Source organism: Saccopteryx bilineata, chromosome X, assembly GCF_036850765.1.
Source record: "Saccopteryx bilineata isolate mSacBil1 chromosome X, mSacBil1_pri_phased_curated, whole genome shotgun sequence".
NCBI lineage: Eukaryota > Metazoa > Chordata > Mammalia > Chiroptera > Emballonuridae > Saccopteryx > Saccopteryx bilineata.
The window spans coordinates 112917829-112937150 of NC_089502.1; the positions used below are offsets into that span (position 1 = coordinate 112917829).

Here is a 19322-nt window from a genome sequence, read left to right on the forward strand (position 1 = left end):
CAATGAAATAATGATTATAAAATTATTAAATGCATGTTAACCTAATCTTATTACAGATTTAAATCAATTAAACCCTAAATCCTATTAATTTAGGAAAGTCATATAAATTATTGATATAAAATGGCCCTATGCCTGAAATCTAAAACGTTAAAGGTGGTATTTTTGTTAGTGAGGTTTTCACTTATATTTCCCTAGAAATAAAATGCCTATTTCCCCAAGAATATAGTTGGTATTTGCTTAATTAAATCTTCTCTAATGAACTGACCTAACTCAGGGGAGTGCTGATTCTTCATCACTCACCCTCTCAGTCCCAACATCTTGCCCCACACTCATTCTGGCTTGTGGGTGCTTACTATGTTTCTTCAATTTACAACAAAAGGAAATGGTAGTTTCCTATGTATAGGGGCATGTTCTGTTGTATAGGGGCATGTTCTCTATAGCCATTCTGGCTAGAGATGGTACACAGGGAAGGGGGAATCTGGGGAAGAATTAAAGAGATAGATTTGGTTTGTTAGCATAATTGACAAATTTACTTATGATTATGATGATCATATTATTTCAAACAAACAAAAATATAAGGTCTGACAAGTATAAGTTTATTTATTTGGACAATCCAGTGTTTGATGTGTCCCCAAATATCAGGTATTTGTGGCCTTTTGTTTGTGGTGAGTTAGTCCTACAAGGAAGAATGAATTAGAGGAAAATGCAGTAGGATCAAAATTTAAGTTAGTTTTTCCAATGTGTGTATATATATTGAAATTAGTAAGGTTGTTGGTGGGAGAACCCCTAAGGTTTCAAATTGATTTAAAGCAGAGCAAGAGAGGCCCTGGCCGGCTGGCTCAGCGGTAGAGCATCGGCCTGGCGTGTGGGGGACCAGGGTTCGATTCCCGGCCAGGGCACATAGGAGAAGCTCCTATTTGCTTCTCCACCCCCGCCCCCCCCTTCCTCTCTGTCTCTCTATTCCCCTCCCGCAGCCGAGGCTCCATTGGAGCAAGGATGGCCCGGGCGCTGGAGATGGCTCCTTGGCCTCTGCCCCAGGCGCTGGAGTGGCTCTGGTCGCGGCACAGCGATGCCCCGGAGGGGCACAGCGACCCTCCGAGGGGCAGAGCATCGCCCCCTGGTGGGCAGAGCGTTGCCCCTGGTGGGCGTGCCAGGTGGATCCCGGTCGGGCGCATGCGGGAGTCTGTCTGACTGTCCCCGTTTCCAGCTTCAGAAAAATAAAAAAAAAAAAAAAAAAAAAAAAATCTAAAAATAAATAAATAAATAAATAAATAAATAAATAAATAAATAAAGCAGAGCAAGAGGTTTTTTTTTTCTTATTTCTCTGTGACTCATTATGAGTTTAGGTTCTATTAAGGAGCCAGTGTGTTTATACAGGGTGTTTCTGTTAATCCACTAAGAAGCTTTGTGGCAATTTTATAGGGATTAAAAATAATTGTTTACCAAACCAGAAGTCCACTGTAATAGTTCTGCCTGTGTTTTTAAGGGGACAGTGAGCCTTTAGCCTTTTGAGGAGGTCAAACTAATTTTGTTCTTAGTGGTAGTGATAAGATTTGGAAAAACAAACAGCCCACAGATCAAACATTTATAGAGTATTAAGAGGGTATTTATTGTTTGGAACTTACTGGTCTCACTAACTTCCCAGCCGGCCAAATGTATAATTCTTGCAATCACCTCAAATCCATTTGAACCAAATATTTATCTTATCAGCAGGATTCCAAATAGGCAATTTGAATAAAGTTTTCCCTTCTGTTTCTCCCTCCTCCTGTTCTAAAATGATGCAATTAACCACATAAAAACAAAGCCACAAGGTGAATGGCAGTTTCCAGGCTGAGATCTGCAGTGTCTTGGTGATACTAAGTTCTAGTTTGCTTCAGGCACATCTCAGCTGAGCCTGCTGTGTGGAACAAAAGATAACACACGCTTTGGTTTTCTGAATGAAGCTTAGAACAGCATAAGGAACTTTTGTCGGCTTTTATTGGACAAGAGCAATGCTTCAATAAAGGTCATAGTAACTTTAGCTAATTTTATAGTTTATAGGTCAGAACGATCAGTAAATACCAGGCTAAAGAAATGTTTTCAGTTTTGCTCTAGTTCTCTGACAGCTATTACTAAGGCTGTGGGTGGCCTTTCAACAGGGTCTGAATAAGTAGTTATTGCATAAGCATAGAGAAAAGGGAAGCAATATGGATTAAAAGAACTTCTGCTCTGATATTCACCAACTGACAAAATATTTAATTTAAGTTTCTTTTGCCACAGTTATAATAAATTTTAGTATTTAGTATATACCTTAAGGATGACATGGAAATTAAATGAAGATACATTTGGAAACAGAATAATACTAATACATTCTTTGGTTTGAGGTAGATATTGGATGGTTTACCATCTCTTGTTTCTGCCCCACCCTCAATAGGTCAGTGTAAAGCCAGTAGCCACGGCCACCATCACAGCCGCCAGGCCCATGCAGGTTCACATTAGATTCAGACAGTCGGTAATGAACAATGGAGCCAAAAACTGGTGAGCCATTACCTTTAATCCTAGCTTGCACCCGTGGGCAAGTAAAAACACACACCGGGCTCCAAAACCCACTCCTTCAGGGCTCACAAAGCTACTGACTTATCCAAGTTTCCTAGAATCAAAAGTTTCTAGCTCACCAGCCTTATTCACCTCTGTTCCCCATCTCCTTCTCTCTGCACAAACTCTGCACAAACTGGCTTCTCCCTCAGCACTCCACCATCTTGGTTGCCTCTCCTCTCCTCCATGTGGCCTTACTCTGCTCTCCTACCGCATGGGCTCCTCCTAGAATGTAATCCCTCTTCTCCCAGAACAAAGTGATCTCTCTTCCTTTTAAAACCTTTTGGCGCGAAAGCCCTCCCCCAACACACATTATTGGACAAGAGCAATGCTCTTGCATATCCCAAGCAAGAAGGGCAACTAATATCATTACCTGGGCAACGGGCTTCCACGTGGGCAGTGCCATCTTTAACAAAGTGAGCATAATATATTTTATCTGCCCAACAGTCAGATATGTCACTCAGAAGTTATAAGTAACCTAAGTGTGGAGTGTGAACTCTGGAGCCAGGCTGTGGATATACAAATCACAATTCTAAAACTTATTAGCTGTGTAACCCTCGACAAGTTGCTTAACTGTGCACTTCAGTTTCCCAATCTATAAATGGGGATACTTTATTAATAGTTCTTCAATCATTGGGAATGTTAATTTGTAATTCGCCACTTGCAATTTTGCAGAGCCTTATGCTATTTCTTGGTAATTTTTATTCCTCCAGATTAATTTTGCTGTTTTTCTATAGACGTAATGAAACACGTTTAAGCCCTGGCAGAATAGCTCTGTTGGTTAGAACATCATTTCAAAGTGCAGAGGTTGCAGGTTCAATCCTGAGTCAGGGCACATACAGGAACAGGTCAATGTCTGTCTGTCTGTCTGTCTGTCTCTCTTTCTCTCCCTTCTTCTTTCTCTAAAATTAATAAATAAAAATAATTTTAAAAACACACATTTAAGCTGTTTCAGCACATGAGCCACTACAGATTTTGTGACACATAATAATCTTCAGGTAATGGCAGGACCCTGTGGAAGCATCTAACCTCCCAGACAGAAACCATCTCTGATAGCTGCTGATTTCTAGGCCAACTCCATCTTATCTCTTGAACTATAAATGTTCTGCTTCTTCTGGAGACAGCTTATCAAGTTTTCAGGTGTACATGGTTATTCCCAAGGCTAGAAATGACAAAGGCAGTGTTTTCAACACCAACAGTCAGCAAACTACAGCCCTTGGTTTAAATCTAGCCCACTGTGTTTTTGTAAATAAAGTTTTATTGGAACTCGAGCCATACCCATTTGTTTACATGGTTTATTTCTGTTTTCATTCTACAATGGCAGAGTGAATTAATCATAATAGAGAATATATGCCTGTTAGAGCCTAAAATATTTACTTTCTAGCCCTTCACAGAAAAAGTTTGCTGACCCTTGATATATAACATGGACAAAGCCTGATCTATGACTGCAAACCTCTTTATGTTTATGTTCTCAATAAGCATTAGATCGTACCTCTGACTAACTATTTCAACAACAAATACATAGCACTTAGCCTGTGGAAGGTACTCAACAAATGTTGATTATTTCTGAGTTCTGGAACTATAAGATGTATGTAATAGAAAATCTGATTGAAACCACTATAAGTAAAACAGAAATATGTTGCTTAAAAAGAAGTCAAACTTATTTCACTTAACATGATGTTCTCAAGGTCCCTCCATGTTGTCGTAAATGGTAATATATCATCATTTCTTATGACTGAGTAGGATTCCATTGTATATATGTACCACATCATTTTTTATCTAATCCTTTATTGAAGGACACTTTTGTTGTCGCCATGTCTTAGCCACTGTGAATAATGCTACAATGAACATGGGGTGCATATATCTTTGCAAATAAATATTTTCTAGTTTTCTGGGTAGATATCCAGAAGAGGGATTGCTGGGTCATATGGTAACTCTATTCTTAATTTTTGAGGAACCAAACCACCATATTTTTTCCCATAGTGGCTGTATCAATTTACATTCCACCAGCAGTGAATGAGGGTTCCTTTTTCTCCAACACTTGTTATTAACTGTCCTGATAAAAGCCAATCTAACAGTTGGAAGTGGTATCTCATTGTAGTTTTGATTTGCATTTCCCTAGTAACTAGTGAAGTTGAGTATCTTTTCATATATCTATTGGCTATTTGTATGTCTTCTTGCTAGAAGTGTCTGTTCAGTTCCTCTGACCATTTTTTAATTAGACTGTTTGTTTGTTTGGAGTTGAGTTGTATGAGTTCTTTACATATTTTGGATATTAACCCCTTGTCAAAGTTATTGTTTTCAAATATCATCTTCTATTTGGTTGGTTGCTTTTTTATTTTGTTGTGGTTTCTTTTGTGCAGAAACTTTTAAGTTTGGTATAGTCCCATTCATTTATGTCTTTACTTCTCCTGCTATTGAGGTCAAATCTATAAAATATTCTCTATGACCAAGGTCCAGAAGTTTACTGCCTATGTTTTCTTTATGTAATTTATTGTTTCAGATCTTATATTTAGGTCTTTTGGATATAAACCTGATAGCAACAAATGAACAAATAAGAAAAACAAACAAACAAAAACTCATAGACACGGACAACAGAATGGTGGTTCCCAGAGGAAAGGGATGTGGGGATAGTAAAGGCTGAAAGGGGTCAAATGCATGATGAGAGAAGATGGTTTGACTTTGGGTGATAGGCATACAATGTAATATTCAGGTCATGAATCATAGAAATGTACTCTTGAAAGCTCTATGATCCCATTAATCAATGTCACCCCAATAAACTTCATTAAAAAATAAGTTCAGAATTGTGAATGATTCTAGTATATCAGGATGCTGATAACAATTCTCTGCCCTTCATTAGGCTCAGATTCATCTTTGTGCTGGCTTTCACACTTAAAGCAACTGAGATAACTGTTTTATTCAACATGTCTACCAGGCTATAGAACTTTCTGTAAATTTGAGACATATGTCTGAATGAGACATCTTTGGTCTCATATCTATCTCCAAACCCATAATAGTTGCCAGAGGAATGCAAGTCAAAGGATCATTAATTTATTTTTATTATTATTATTTTTTAGTGAATGAAAGAGAGACAGACAGATAGGAAAGGAAAGAGATGAGAAACATCAATTCTTCATTATGGCACCTTAGTTGGTCATTGATTGTTTTCTCATATGTGCCTTGACCAAGGGGCTCCAGCTGAGCCTGTGACCTTTTGCTCAATCCTGCAACCCTGGGCTCAAGCCAGCAACTTTGGGCTTCAAGCCAGCAACCTTTGGCCTCAAGCCAGAAGCTACGGGGTCATGTTTATGAGCCTGTGTTCAAGCCAGAGACCTCAGGGTTTTGAACCCAGGTCCTTGATGTCCCAGTCTGACACTCTATCCACTGTGCCACTGCCTGGTCAGGAATTAATTATTTTTTTAAAAGCCACTGCTGGAGCTGAGCAAAACTGAGAGTTTGGTAGGGAGGAAGAAAAGATAAATATATGCTCTAAAGCAATGGATTGAGTTAACCACTGACACAAGTCAAAGAACAAAACCTAACAGAACCTAAGTCCAACATGTTTTCATGCATTGTGGCCAAATGAAAATGACATTTTTTTAGTGAGAATAAAGCCTACAAATGAACTGCTGAAATGAATAGTCAACTTATAAGTTGAAGATTTCTTATATAGGTATATAGGCCATTACCACAAAGTACACATTTAGCTGTATTTGTTTGTAGGTAAGAATGACCAAGTAGAGTAAGACTTTGTTAATAAGATTTTGGGGGGAGTAGATACTATGAGCCGTATACTTATTTTTCTTTCTTAGGTTGAGATCTTCCAAAGTTAGAAATGTGTCTAAGGTGAAGCGAAGATTTCATGGTGCAACTAAGATTTCAATCAAGTGTGGATGTATGCCTCAACAATGTGCACTCCAAACACCATGCCACCAGCTTTGGTGTGGCTTCTCAGTACACAAAGTTGTTAAGAGTGTCAGACCCTGAATCATATGGCATGCACTCATATCTTGTTAGCTAAGAACAAAATGAGATAACACGTTTAATGTAGTGAAGAAAAAAAAAAGATAAACACTTAAATCTTCAAAAAAGTTTAAAGAGCCAGAAAAATCAGTAACTTTATCCCTGATAGCTCTTTTGTATTTTACATAATTTGGCTAAATTTCTTTACAGAGTATAAGGGAAGAAGATAAAGGAAGAAAAACGGATAAAAAGGAAGAGGGAGTAAAGGAATTTATTACTAGAAGGTATTGAGAATGATAGAAGCTAATAGCCCAAACAGTTATTGTACTTCATTGTTTCCTGGGATCTGGTTACTATTTTTTTTCCCTGAAGTGAGTGCTTTTTAATTCTGTGAGCATCATGAATAACCTCATCCCTCATAAACAATAACTTTTTGCAGCACATTAGAAAATTTAGTCACTTTTCATGATTGGAATACTGATGCCAAAAATATCACTTCTGATTTCTTTAAAATCATTAGCTGTATTTTGTTTGCACTTGAATTCTAAGCATAGAAAAAGTGCAACAATTCTAATGAAAGTCTTTGTTTCTTTAAGATTGGTTGACTATCTTAGAATAATGAAAACTAAAATTCTGGGCTCTGAACAATGAACTAACCATCAATCAAGAATATTTCAATGCACTTCCAAATCTAAGGAACCTAGTCACCTTAGGTAAATTGAATATTTTTGCAACACATGAAGATAACCATACCACAAGTTTTTTCTTCAAGTAAAATAAAACTTCTGATTTCAGCTTTTGGAAACATACGAGACACAAAAGCTACATGTTGCACAGTAGGCAATGACTGAGGAAGAAACTGTTTATTTCTGCTCCTCTATTCAGGGGTGATATATAATAATCAAATATATTTAACAATCAGGACAGTACAGGTAGCAACTAATCACAGTGGTTATAGCAACTGATCAGAATGGCAATATGACCATTCAGAACAGATGATGCAGCCAATCAGAATGAATGCTGGTTAAAACATAGGTGAGGTCATATCTGGAGATCCAGCTAAGTATCAATCCTGCCTACACTGATGTAAAACTCAATTGTGCCCACTTTACTCATGTTTTCTCACACAAACATATTTGAAGAAATTTAGGTGTTTTCTGGGGTACAGTAGGTACTTTTTACTATCCTGATCCCCTTCTTCTTCTCCAAGCTATTGTGGAGACAGATTCCCACTAAGACTAATCTGAGAAAATCATTATAAATAAATAATAGCTGTGTATTCTTAATTACTGGGTGCTGCACACATATCATCTTCCTTAATCTTTGCAACAATCCTACAAGGTGGATACTGTTATTATCCTTGTTTAATTGATTAGGAAACCAAAGCATGGAGAAATTGAGTAACTTCTCAAGGTCATGCAACTAATATATCACTAAGCTGGTACTAAAACCTGGAAAGTCCTTCTCATTAGCTACTAGTAATGACATTATTACCAGTTGGGTACAAATAGGTATTCTCATCAACACTATATTATTAGCTCAATTCCATCCTTCTTTCTAGCTAAATAACAAAGTACCAAAAATGTTTTTTAACATTTGAGCTATGACTGTGAACCCATAAAATCACTGACCAACATTTGTCTTCAATGTAGTTGCAGTTGCTCCATTTCTGATCTAAATTGCTTCAAACAAACAGGAAGCAGTCAAGGAGGGCAGAAAGAATAAAATAATATTACCTTATTCTCTTATCTTCCACTTTTTTCAAATATTCATCTCTCTTTAAGACTCCCAGGATCATTTCCTTTTCATGATCTAATAAAAATGAGAGGTTGAGGAACTCTGAGTTCTTAGACATGGTCTTTCAGCAGTAGCGCTGAGTAGCAGTGGTCAAATCTTCTAGGTGAATTGATATCCCCAATTTTAAGGTTCCCCTGAACAATCCAGAGTTACTCAGCTGTTTGATATAAAATGGTTTTTTATAAGGTCTTTGAAGAATTGCCAATGTTATTTAGGTATTCTCCCAGGTAACACAGAAAACAGGCTCCACTGAGTATACATTCCAAGACACTCATAATTGCTTTAACTGAAAATGATCTCCAAAGCCTTTGCTGTGATGTATAATCAGGTGGCAGCTAAGTTTCACTAATGATGCTCAATGTCAATCTTTCAGCAAGAATTGGAATCACTTGAGAAGAATCCAGAAACACTGAAAAGGTGGAGAAAAAAAGGAGAGAAAAAATTAATTAGGTATTTTTTCCCATAATGCTTTTAAGAGTATTTAATTTTTGAAACAGTGATACACTTAACTTAAAAAACTATTTTAATTAATAAACATGCATTTACTATATCGATATTATGTTTATTACCAAGAAATATTATTTTTATTTAGTTGATTTTATGTTCTCTATGCAAATTCAGTTCCTTTTGTTATAATTAGGATTTGTTACTAGCCAAATCTCATTACCACCCTTGCACATACCCATGGATGAATTGAGTCACCAGTTGGGAACACCAAATATACAGTCTGGACTCTACAACAGACAAGTCCCTTAAATGGTTTCCTCATTCTCTCTACCTCCCTACTTCCAACTAATACCACAGCATCAAAAGCACTGCTAATAAATACTAACCTGAAGATATCTCACAAGCATAATATTGAATGAAAAACTCAAGTTATAGAAAAATTTATGCAGAATAGCATATAGATGAAGGAAATAAGTACAACATTAATTTAGGAACATATGCATTTGTATAATAAATAAAAGGAAATTCAGAGATGTGATCAGGGAGAACACAGGAACACAGGAATCCTTCAGAAAGGTACAGCATGGGAATCAGATCCACTCAGGAAGAATCCAGAAACACTGAAAACTGCATTAGGTAATGTTTTATTCTTAAGATGGGTGTTAATATCTCATGATATACATAGTTACTTATAAAGTATTTTAGTTATGTGCATACTGCAAAATAGTTGTTTAAAACTAGCCCCCTGTAAACATCAGAAGCTCACCAGGCCCTGTTCCTTATCTTAACTCTTGAGCACATTCTTTCAATAGCTTGGTACCTGGATTCTCTGTACATCCACTGAAGACGGATGAATATTAGAGTGATTTACCAGATTTTGTTATTTGGCATATTCCCATGAACTGTCCCTGAGCTTCCCCCAAGTTCTTTGAATTACAATCTATATGCAAGCTATACTTGGTTTGCTTGGTTCTAGCCAGGTTCTCAAGTATAACTAGATAGTTACTCAAAAACTGCTTGGCTGACCTCAAAATCTCATGAGATCTGGAAGATAAATCTTTTCCAGAGCCTCCTTAAATTTCCAAAGTTCTCATGTGTTTGTTCTATACATATGCCCCCAACCAGAACTGAAAGTACTCAGAACTGATATGTTTCCTATAAACTATGAGCCAGTTCTCTTGAGAAAACTGCCCTGGTGAGGACAGACATTCTAGATTTACTCCAGTCCTTTTACCCACCTCCAATATTCTAGAAGAATAAACTAGCCTGACCAGGCGCAGTAGATAGAATGTCCAACTGGGCTGTGGAGGGCCCAGGTTTGAAACCCCGTGATCCATTGAGTGCAGGCTCATCTGGTTTGAGCAAGGTTCACTAGCTTGAGCCCAAGGTTGCTGGCTTGAGTAAGGGGTCACTTGCTCTGCTGTAGACCCCCAGTCAAGGCACATATGAGAAAACAATCAATGAACAACTAAGGTGCCACAATGAAGAATTGATGCTTCTCATCACTCTCTCTTCCTGTCTATGTGTCCCTATCTGTCCCTCTCTCTGTCTCTGTCACAAAAAAGAGGAAAATTAAAAAGAAAACGAAGAGATTAAAAGCCCTAAGGTCAATATGAACAGGAGGCATCAAGGTGAAGAACAAAAGGAGCTCTTCAGAAAGATTAAGGGTTTCATTTTGCATCACCGTCACCAGAACACAAGTGTTTTTTTTCCACTTATGCATGTCTCATTTGTGTTCATGTTATAATGGGAAAAGCACTTGGTAACTCAGTAAATAAATATATTATCATCAAAGCCAGGATAACTTAAGACATATTTTGTATTTAAAATGTCAGATTTAGAATGTCCTGACTATTCTATGGAATTGTATTTAGAAATTATTCAAGAGCCACAAACATGCTTGACGTGAAGCTTTTGGTCATCCTTGCCTTGTGCTGTAAACTACACTGGCCTCTAAAAATTCAAGTGTCTTCTCTGTGAGGAGAATAAAAAGAAGGTAGTAACACCATGGAGGAGCAAAAAAGGTAACAGGGAAGATAGAAACCAAATAAGTATATAAGAGAAACATATACTTTAATTAGAGACTTTAATTAATGAAATATGCCCTAAATGGATTTTTGTTAATCTTTACCAGGACTATTAGAGCTGAATTGTAAATGTGCAGCCACAGAGTTGTGCAGCCATGGAGATTAGAAGTAGCCAAAGCTTTATTAAAAAATTCCAGATACTTCCTCCATAAGGCAGGACTGGATTGTGATTATGATTTGGTAAGATGGACTCTGATTAACAATAATACAGTCTTCCTAGAGAAATACAGGTTGGAGAAGAAGGCACAGTGAGCCTGAACATAGATAAAGGAGATCCAAGGAGCTAGATGCTGCTAATGCCCCTCTGGCCTTAAAATGCAAATAACCTGTTTATTCCTGTAACATATGTTCAATGTTGGGTGATGGGGTGTCAGTCTGGCAAATTTTCACTCAAACCATACAACTATTTCCTCTTGCTTGAATTTCACTTTCTCCTCGATTATAAATTGCCCATAAAGTTCTCCCTTCAGGGAGTGGATATCCTGGTCCTGCCAATGAAACCCTCTTATTTGTTCTCTGTATGCCAACCAAATAAAATCTCCAAGCCTTTGGAGAACCAGTTCTGGGTTCTGATGAGTTTAACTAAATGTGTACCATTTTTTGATGTCCCTTTTTAGTTAGTTCATAGAAACACCTTGGAGAATCCCTTACCCACTAACACTTTGATCAAGTAAAAAAAATTAGTAAAAATAATCATGTGCACATTTTATGTAAACTCCCATTCTTTTAGTTAAATGTACCCACTAAACAATAGTCAGATTAAAATAATAAATTCACTTTTACTTTATTCCTTAATACTTTCACATAAAAAGATCTCTCTCCTTAAATATTGTATATGTGGATTTTTCTCTCTCTAGCTGTTAGCTTTAATGAACTGAGACAAGATGGTTTTATGTCATTCTGCTGCCTCTCAGCAAAAATAACTTTGAATAGGTCACTAATTCTGCTGGGCATTACAAAAGATGTGATAATTAAAAATTCTCATAGCATCACAAAGAGGCACAGTTTTGTTTTTGTTTATTTGTTTCTTTCTTTCTTTGTTTTTTGAGGGGGGGGAAGAGAGAGATAGTGTGTGAAAAGCAGCAACTTGTAGTTGCTTTCACTTTAGTTGTGCATTGATCGCTTTTTGTACTGTGCCTTGACCAGGGATCAGACCTCGAGCTCAATGCTAGCCAGTGACTCCTCTCTCAAGCCAGCAACCTTTGGGCTTTTCATGCCAGTGACATTTAGGCTCAAGCTGGAGACATTTGGGATTGTGTGGATGATCCCTCACTCAAGCCAGCAACCTTGTGCTGAAGCCAGGGAACCAGCGACCTTAGCGTTCCAGGTCCACGCTCTATCCACCGCACCACCACGAGTCAGGCAAGGCAAAGTTTTTTGTTTGTTCATTTTGTTTTGTGTAATAGACACTTAAAATAATAAGGGTTAATACTTTAGTCAAGGAATAAATAATATCTGAATATCTCAATAAGGGGTACTTGAAATGAAGCTTTAAAAATAGAACATTTCTGGAAGTGCTCTTAGGATAAAATTAATAACAAAAAATAATTTCTTATTTTCCTGTTATGATGTGACAACACAGCAGTTAGGTCAATTTTCCGCATGCTTAGTTAGAGAGATGTTCAGGGTGCTTAGAGTACAAGTTAAAGGTTGCCGGTTTAAAATCCTGGACTTGCCCAGTCAAGGCACATATGGAAGTTGATGTTTCCTGCTTCTCTCTCTTTCAATCTCTCTCTCTCTCTTTCTCTCTCTCTCTCTCTCTCTCTCTCTCCTTACTAAAACAAATAAATAAATGAATAACTAATTAATTAAAAATAATACAAGTTAAACAGCATATGCAAAATTATGTTGGGATTGTCTTTCAAATAGATGAGCAGGCAAGAATCCACATGATGGACAAAAGGTAAATACTGCCAGAGACAAAAGTGTTGGGGGAGAGAGATAAATTGCTTTTTCACTATGAACCCCAAGCTGAAAGACTCAAAGGCAGATGCTATGAACTTCATGCATTGCTTTTTTGGGTGTGACAGAGACAGAGAGAGGGACACATAGGGACAGACAGACAGGAAGGAGAGAGATGAGAAGCATCAATTCTTCATTGCAGCACCTTAGTAGTTCATTGATTGTTTTCTCAAATGTGCCTTGACCAAGGGGGGGGGGTGGCTACAGCAAAGCAAGTGTCCCCTTGTTCAAGCCAGCAACCTTGGGCTCAAGTCAGCATCCTTGGGCCTAAAACCAGCAGCCTTTGGGCTCAAGCCAGCAACCATGGGGTCATGTCTATGACCCCACACTCAAGTCAGTGACCTGGCACTCAAGCCAGATGAGCCCACACTCTAGCTGGAGACCTTGGGGTTTCAAACCTGAGTCCTCTGCAATCCAGTCCAATGCTCTATCCATTGCACCACCACCTGGTCAGACCAATTATTAATTTTTAATAGAGCAGTTTTTCTCATATGGGAAACACTGTGTGGTACATGACATGGGAGTACAGTATTTGGATTTTTTTATTTCACAGTGGTATAGATTCTCAGAACAATAATAGGAAAGTCAACTACAATACTATCAGCTTTATAGTATTGCATGAGTACCATCCTCAGAATGTTCCATAACAGCCAACATTGACATAGCTGATCTTTATGACTCCCTTACAAAATAAATTCTAATACCCTCATTATAAATATGAGAAAATGAGGCATAGAGAACTTAATTAACATGTCCAAAGTCACCCTGTTCGTAACTCACAGCACTCTCGGTTTCAGGGACCCTGCTTCTGACTATTAAATATGACTGTCTCTCAGTGACCCCATGGAACAATAAATAATATCCCACAAGATATTCTATGAAATGTTTTAAAGTTTTTCAGTCCAATAAAATTTTAGATATTTTGAATGAAACCAAACTAAATACCTTTTCTTCTACAGAACTAAGAGTCTTTAATATTCCAATGTTTATTGTGAGTTTTCACAGAATCCTTGGTTTGGAAAAAGATATTTAACATTATTGATACTTATCTTGGCATCATGTATTTTGGTGATTTTAAAGAGAAAATTTACCATCTTTTAAAGTAAACTAGTTAGGAGAAAACCTGAATAAATTCAAGAGAAAAATATTTGAAAGAAAAGTTAAAAGATACACTTATATTTAGTAGTTTCCCTAAATGCCTTTTAACTACCAAGACCTACAAAATTCTATATTTCTTTCCAAAATATTTTATGGAATATATTATACATAAATCCAAAATATCTATACAAAAGAAACCAGTACAAAAAATTAAAAAATACAAGAGATAGGCTGAGAAAATAATATTTTTCCATGTAAAGCAGGAAAAAAAGATTAATATTTAGAAAATATAAATAGCTCCTATAAATTATAAGAAAATAAACTAATAAAATAAGGGGAAGAAACAACAAGCAATCCATAGCATTGGCAATTCACAAGCAATTTATATAAGCATGAAAAAATGCTCACTTAGTTCACCAATTACACACATGCAAATTACAAGGAAAAATATTTTTTTGCTTTCTCATTAGATTATGAAAATGTAAAAAAACATCATCCAGTATTTGTGAGAGTGCATGGAAATGGCCATGTTTATGCCCTATTGGTACAAGTAGAAATAAGTTTAACCCATAGTTGAGAGATAATTCTTTGTGGGTCCCTTTCGTGTCTACTTGTCTTGTGAGCAGAGGGGCACTAATTGACCTTTTGTCTGAAAAATCCTTCTGAGGATGTTTGTTTAGTGACCAGCTTTGAAAGATATAGTGTCTCTCTCTGGAGCAAAGGGAAGATGTCCTTATAGCCCATTGAAAAAATTTTGGGTTCCCTAAGCCAGGGTTCCTCAGCTGTTATACAAATCCACTACATGTATAATTTCCACCTGTGCACTTGGGGGGAAGGGGAACTATTGCAAACATGAAGTTCATGAGTATTACTGTGCTGTGAGAAATATTGTCCATAGTATCTGACCCAAGAATAGCATGTTTTTAACCACCACACATAAAACTGTGAAAAAATTTGGTCTACTTATTAGCTTGAAAGTAGGGTAAAATCTCAGAGTCTTTATAGTTCTTGCTACCCTTTTTAAAGGATCAGTTGAGTCATTCAAAGCTGGCCATGAGATATAATATTTCAGGTATGCTAGATGAAATATTTGTTCCTAAGCTAATACAAAGTTTGCAAAATATTTTTGAAAAGATCTACTGTATAGCATGATGTCCATAGTTAATAATACTGTGCTATATATTTAAAACTCTACTGTCCTTAAAAGAAATAAAGAAAGATGAAGAAGGAAAGAAAGAAAGAAAGAAAGAAAGAAAGAAAGAGAAAGAAAGAAAGAAAGAGAGAAAGAAGGAAAAAAAAGAAAGAGGAGGAAACTTTTGGATCTGATTAGATGTATAGTATTGTTTGAGGGCATGATATAATGCATGTATACTTACCTCCAAACTTATTAAATGTATACATTAAATACGTACAGCTTTTTATATGTCAATAATAACTCAAGAAAGTTTTGTTAAATTAAGATATGTATGTTTTTAACCACATTTAAGAATCTATGTTACAGAAAGAATACCTGTGTGTATATGTGAAGATAGTGTATAGATATTTGTTGCAGAATAATTATCAAGGGTAGAAATTTTGAAATAGGCTGAAGTTAAATCAATAACATGATGTCATATTAAAATGAGATATTTAAGAATATGTATCAACATGGAAACATCTAAGTTAAGTTGTTGAAAATAGGGAGATGTGTATGTTTTATGCATGTACATATAATGTAACACAATTGATAAATGTATATATAATAAATATATTTAAATGCATAGAAAAAGGCACAGAATGATATATACTAATTAACTAGTCATGTTGCCTATAAGGATGAGAGCTAGATTGTCAGGAGTTAAAGAAGGAATGAAGGCAGGTTTATTTCTATACTGTTCATTAGACATATATAATCATACATATACATGTCTTTAAGAATAATTTTAAGAATTTCATCTTTTTTTTTGTATTTTTCTGAAGCTGGAAACGGGGAGGCAGTCAGACTCCCGCATGCACCCGACCAGGATCCACCCAGCATGCCCACCAGGGGGCGATGCTCTGCCCATCTGGGGCGTCGCTCTGTTGCAACCGGAGCCATTCTAGCACCTGAGGCAGAGGCCACAAAGCCATCCTCAGTGCCCGGGCCAACTTTTGTTCCAATGGAGCCTTGGCTGTGGGAGGGGAAGAGACAGAGAGGAAGGAGAAGGGGAGGGGTGGAGAAGCAAATGGGCGCTTCTCCTGTGTGTCCTGGCCGGGAATCGAACCCGGGACTCTTGCACGCCAGGCTGATGCTCTATCACTGAGCCAACCAGCCAGGGCCAAGAATTTCATCTTAGAATAGTACAGGTAACATTGTCAGTAATAGGGAAGGTGGGAAGACGTGTTTCTTACGAGGCTGCAGTCAAGATGGTAATTGTAATAAATTCATCTGAATGCTGGACTAGGTGCAGAGGCAAGTTTAAAGGCTGGTTCACTGGGTGCATGCCCTGGGCCCCGACTTCTGAATGACTCCCAAAACCCCAACTTTACACTCTTTTCTAATGACACCAAGTTTGGTTTCATATGTGCAATTTTAACATTAATAGTACATAATATTTCTTATTTATTTAAAAATATGCTTAACATGTATTTTTATCCCTGTTTCTCTCTCTTTTTTTTTAAAGGGCCCAATATTTTCTTCTGTACCTGGGGCCTCAACCAACTTTAATCCGCCTCTGACTAGGTGGGATATTAAGGATAACACTCTCACATGTCTGGAAGTTCATGTCAGCTGGGGCTGTTGACCACAACACTGATATGTGGCTTCTTCCTCATGGTGGTCAGTCTCATTGTTGCCAGACTTTTTACATGATAACTGTCTTCCTCCAGAACAAATGTAGAAGAAGCTTCAAGATATCTTAAGACTTACCCTTGGGAGCCCCAGAACATTATTTCTGCCATGTTTTTTTGTTGTTGTTTTCTTTTTCATTTTTTTTTTTAAAGAAGATCACTAAAGTCATTTCAGATAGAAAGAAGTGAACTATTATAGATTCTAATGGACTGGGAGTAGTGAAGACTTTGTGGCCTTCTTCAATTTACCATTTGTCATGTACTAATAGATAACATGTATAAGACTGTGGTTTACCAGGAAGTTTACAGGTCAAGGGTCATATATTATTCAAGTTCTTGATAGGAATGGAAAAATTGCATGTGTATCATGATTCTCTATTAATTGTTACTGGGTCAGTAAAAGTGCAGGCACTTTTACTTATATGAAGAAAAGTAAGGATTTGAAAAAATCAGTGTTAAATAATAAAAAATACAATAATAATCATTATTTTACAGAAAAACATAAATCCATAAAATGGTAGCATAGTTAGCAAGCATGGAAATTATTTGAGACTCTTTTATAAACAAACAGTATCAAGATTATTGGTGGGTATTGGGAGAAAACTGGCTTTATGGGTTCCAGGAACTCAAGAAAGGGCAATAAAAAAAGAAAAGATGATGTTCTCAATGCAGGTAAAACTGAAGGTTCCTCAAAGTGGTTCTGCAAGATGTGTGAATGCCCCATTATTAGCAGTAGAGATTCATAAACTTTTTTGAGGGATACTTTAAATGATCAATAAAGACTATGGACTCTCCACCTTGAAAAAATATGCCTATGTTATAATAAACAAAAGGAGGTGATTTCAGGGGTTCATAAACTGTAACTGTAGCTACCCAAAGGTTTGCAGTCTACAGGGTAAGCACTAATAATATGAAGCCCTCAGAATCAAAGGCAGTGTATCTTCTAAGATTTGCTGTTGAAAACCATGTGGGGCTTTAGAAATGAATGGAATTAAAATTTTACTTTTGAAAGAATAACATGGACAAGGTGCTTTAAGTTTTTGCCTCTGTTTATCATCTTTAAAATGAGAATATTGTCTATTTTCTTGGTTTGTTTTGGCTATAAAAAAGAATTACTGTATATAAAGTGTCTAGCACAATATCTGGTTCATAACAGATACTCAAAACTCTTAGAATTCTCCATCTTTTCTGTTCTTACACTAAAGTTAAGCATTACGTCATTAAGAGAGGTAAGTTAAAAAGATACCTCCAGGCCCTGGCCGGTTGGCTCAGTGGTAGAGCGTCGGCCTGGCGTACAGGAGTCCCAGGTTCGATTCCCGGCCAGGGCACACAGGAGAAGCGCCCATCTGCTTATCCACTCCTCCCCCTCTCCTTTCTCTCTGTCTCTCTCTTCCCCTCCCGCAGCCAAGGCTCCATTGGAGCAAAATTGGCCCGGGCACTGAGGATGGCTCTGTGGCCTCTGCCTCAGGCGCTAGAATGGCTCTGGTTGCAACAGAGCGATGCCCCAGATGGGCAGAGCATCGCCCCCTGGTGGGCGTGCCAGGTGGATCCGGTTGGGTGCATGCGGGAGTCTGTCTGACTGCCTCCCCATTTCCAACTTCAGAAAAATACAAAAAAAAAAAAAAAGATACCTCCATTCTTTTTGATTCACAAACTTCTTAAAGGTCCCTCTCTCTCTGGTTTTCTAGACTTTCTTTCTGTTAAGAATTTACAAACTTCTTAGCAATTGCTTAGAAACTTCACAGTTTTTATTAATAAGATTTTAAAAAATGTTTATTTTATTGATTTTAGAGAGAGAAAGGGAAAGACAGACAGAAACATCAATCTGCTTCTGTATGTGCCCTAACCAGCAACCTCTGTCTTTGGGATGATGCTCTAATGAACATCTATATGTCTAGGGTTATTAATAAGATTTTTATAATACTAAGATTCACTTATATATGATATGGTAGAAGGTTCATAATATAAAAATAAGTGAAAAAAAAGCAGAACATAAGACTACTTACATTGTATGGTTCCAATTGTGTTAAAGGAAATACATACATACCTAAACATTTTAGAAGAAAGAATGGGAGAAAATGAGTCAAAATATTAAATCTGTCTCTGGGTAGTTATATTATGGCAGTATATTAATTTTTTACAATTGTTTTTAGGTCCATATTTCCACAATGAAAACATATTCTACTTATAAAACCAGTAAAGAAAAATACAGCAAATTTCACTGCTGTTGAAAATACATTCTAATATTAGCTCATCTTCATAGTAGACAATGCATATGTCTATTAATTAACACCTATGGCTACTGAATAGAAAAATAAATCAGTAGTAGAGTCACATAGCCTTTAGGTTAATAAAGCTATGTATAAAGTAATGTTTAATTCACTAAGGCAAGTTCAGTGTGGAAAAAAATAATACAACCAAAGAATGGATAGATTGAATTATAAAGCATATAAACATTATGCAATAAACATGTATAAAACCATATGTCAGAAGCTGTACTGAAACTAGGGTAATACATAGAGGAAGAAAGTATGAGCTTTGTTCTCAAGGAGCTAGTCTATCTTCTACTGGAGGTAGATAACATAA

At 36.9% G+C, this 19322-nt stretch overlaps 1 protein-coding gene across 6 annotated transcripts in view; it reads right to left on the bottom strand.

Annotated features, from left to right (window-relative positions):
* Window positions 1–19322, bottom strand: part of SYTL5 (synaptotagmin like 5) — a 130871-nt gene that overhangs the window by 101253 nt on the left and 10296 nt on the right. For 4 of the 6 annotated variants that reach the window (XM_066249762.1, XM_066249761.1, XM_066249764.1 and 1 more), the window contains exons 2-3: window positions 18743–18783; window positions 8274–8743 (exon numbers count right to left, since the gene is read on the bottom strand). In XM_066249762.1, the coding sequence (XP_066105859.1) occupies window positions 8274–8392 (119 nt within the window). In that variant the 5' untranslated portion in view covers window positions 8393–8743; window positions 18743–18783. The remainder of the gene's footprint in view (window positions 1–8273; window positions 8744–18742; window positions 18784–19322) is intronic. The other 2 variants (XM_066249760.1, XM_066249763.1) reach the window with 2 other exon arrangements.